Source organism: Echinococcus granulosus (genome assembly GCF_000524195.1).
Source record: "Echinococcus granulosus chromosome Unknown EG_S00267, whole genome shotgun sequence".
In the NCBI taxonomy this organism is placed as follows: domain Eukaryota; kingdom Metazoa; phylum Platyhelminthes; class Cestoda; order Cyclophyllidea; family Taeniidae; genus Echinococcus; species Echinococcus granulosus.
Genome location: NW_020170647.1, coordinates 25,645 through 27,882, shown reverse-complemented (window position 1 = coordinate 27,882; position 2,238 = coordinate 25,645). Strand labels below are relative to the sequence as shown.

Genomic DNA, 2,238 nt, shown 5'->3' with positions numbered 1-2,238 from the left:
GTCCCAACAGAAAATATTATAATTTTACATCTCCTTCGGTAGTCAATTTTGCCTGGTTAAACATCCCCAGTGATGGATAAAAAATGGGCCATAACTAAGTGGAGCTAGAGACTAAAAAACTTCCTATGTCATTTAAACCTAGTTAATAATTTGACTCATCAGCATTTTTAGAGAGCATATAGACTCTGCTTATAATTTTACAACTTGTGGATGAATCCGGTGTGTTTAAACCCACGTAAAGGATGAATATGTGCATCGCGACAAAGGCGAAAAACAGTAAAATGCTCTAAAGATGCAAAAAATGAGTCATGTGAGTGAAATTCTTCTTTTTATTTTTGCTACTGTTACTGATCACCAAAAGGCTATGGTGCACGGATCGACAATGCTATCTAGCACTGTATTTATTTAGCGCTAATTTTAAACCAATAATATGCACCTCAAGAGGTTAAATTGCTACGCCACATTGGATGTGGGTGATAAAATACTGAAACTAGGCGTTGCAGTCACAAATAGGAGGGCCAAATATAACCTTACTAGGATGATGGCACTAAGATCTCATATAAATGCATAACAGCAACTACACACAACTACACATCGAATTTGGCGCCATCCGTCCACTAAGTCATCATTAATTGCTGTCCGATTAATCAATAATTTAAATCATTCATCAATAAGGCAATCAATAAACTGCACTGTCAAAGCATTTCAAACACTCTTACCTAGTACACGAGGTGGTCTACATCGCTCATTGGAATAAGCAACCTGTCCCTCATTCCCCTCTGTTCTCCAGTCTCCCTCCCCTTCATCTCCAGCAATACGGTCGTCGGCGCCACTTTTCAGCACTCGACCCTTTCTTACGTAAGTGCATTACACACTGATACTGCTAGACTTCTGTACCAATTGCATTGCATACAGGCCTTTAGCGTTGTATCGCCCTAAATGTAGTTGCAAGTGAAGGTCGACGTCTGCTATCCTTACCACCGCCACCTCCTTCACCACTAGCCCTGATGTTGAGGCAAACACGACCGGCTCCTACTTGAAGATCCTCTTCTCCCGCTGGCACTTCCTCCTTCACTGCCAATATGAGTCATCCACTTTCCTCTGCCTTTACCTCCTCGTCCGTCTACGTTTCCTCCCCTGACTCCGTCTCTACTCACCCCTTTGATCCGCATCCACTATTCCAACTACCAACAAGACAATCATCTTCCCGTTCTTTGACTTCCATCACCTCCCGTTGGACGACTCCTGTAAATCGCACTTTACCACCTTTATCACTCTCATCCAAGAAATCCATCGGCAACATTAATAAGCATCCCCCCTCTCTTTACATTCTGTTGCCATCTTTATGCCCCCCTGCTCACAGCAATTTCACTCACCCTCCCATTCTCTACTCAGGTCTCACCTATGACCAAGCCGCAATGTCGAGTGCGGTTCAACGATGACGACGACATTGAGTTGGGGAATGAGGAATCAGAATGTGACCTGTGATTATCTGGCTGAGAGCAGGTGGTCGGATATGGATGAGCAGGAGGAGAGGTGGCAGTTGTCATCCCCCCAGTTGTACTACACATCTGTTAGCGTTACGTCGTCATCCTTAACAACAGTATCACCACTATTGTCACGCCAAATATCAGCCGCTTATGCTGCAACGGAGGAGGTAGATGCAAACGTGAATGCGGATGTGGAGGCGAATAAGGGGGACGTGGATATGAAAATCAGATTGATAATGGCAAAGCTAAAGGAACAGAGCCGCGCTTTACCATGTACAAAATTCCCTGGTAAGTGACTCCCTTTGAGCAACCATGTGAATATTTGCTCGGCTGAGGAAGTGTTCCTGTGCAAGACTGTAGTATTTTTATCACTACAAGTAGACAAAAAAATCCAGTCAGTCATTCCGTCGGTCTGTCAGTTAGTCATTTAACTTGCCAGCCAGCTGGTCGGTTAGGGGAAGAGGGAGAAAAAAATGAGTAACTGATAGAGTAAAAGGGAAGAGACGGTCGGATTTGTAAATGAAAAACTGAATGAACGTCTGAATGAAGGGGCTGTTGATGTTGCGCTTACTGCTGCTACCACGAGATGTAGCAAGTTGACGCTTACAGAATGGGCGCGCAGATAGCTATATGGGTGTGTAGAGTATGTGGTAGATAGAGAGATCATGCAGTGGATGGGTAGATGATGGGGAGAAGGGAACTAGTGCTTGTCTTGAAATTTCAGCTCAGATTATATTTACTGCACAAC

General features: G+C 44.0%; 2 protein-coding genes across 2 annotated transcripts in view; one reads left to right on the top strand and one right to left on the bottom strand. All coding sequences in view use genetic code 11, as the record gives it.

The window, feature by feature from the left end:
• EGR_10777 (hypothetical protein) overlaps positions 1-1,294 on the bottom strand; it is a gene marked incomplete at both ends in the record, with an annotated part of 4,370 nt that extends 3,076 nt beyond the window's left edge. The window contains one exon of the mRNA XM_024500026.1: positions 1,158-1,294. Within this exon, the coding sequence (XP_024345563.1) occupies positions 1,158-1,294 (137 nt within the window). The remainder of the gene's footprint in view (positions 1-1,157) is intronic.
• A 144-nt stretch (positions 1,295-1,438) lies between these two features.
• EGR_10776 (hypothetical protein) overlaps positions 1,439-2,238 on the top strand; it is a gene marked incomplete at both ends in the record, with an annotated part of 1,587 nt that continues 787 nt past the window's right edge. The window contains one exon of the mRNA XM_024500025.1: positions 1,439-1,778. Within this exon, the coding sequence (XP_024345562.1) occupies positions 1,439-1,778 (340 nt within the window). The remainder of the gene's footprint in view (positions 1,779-2,238) is intronic.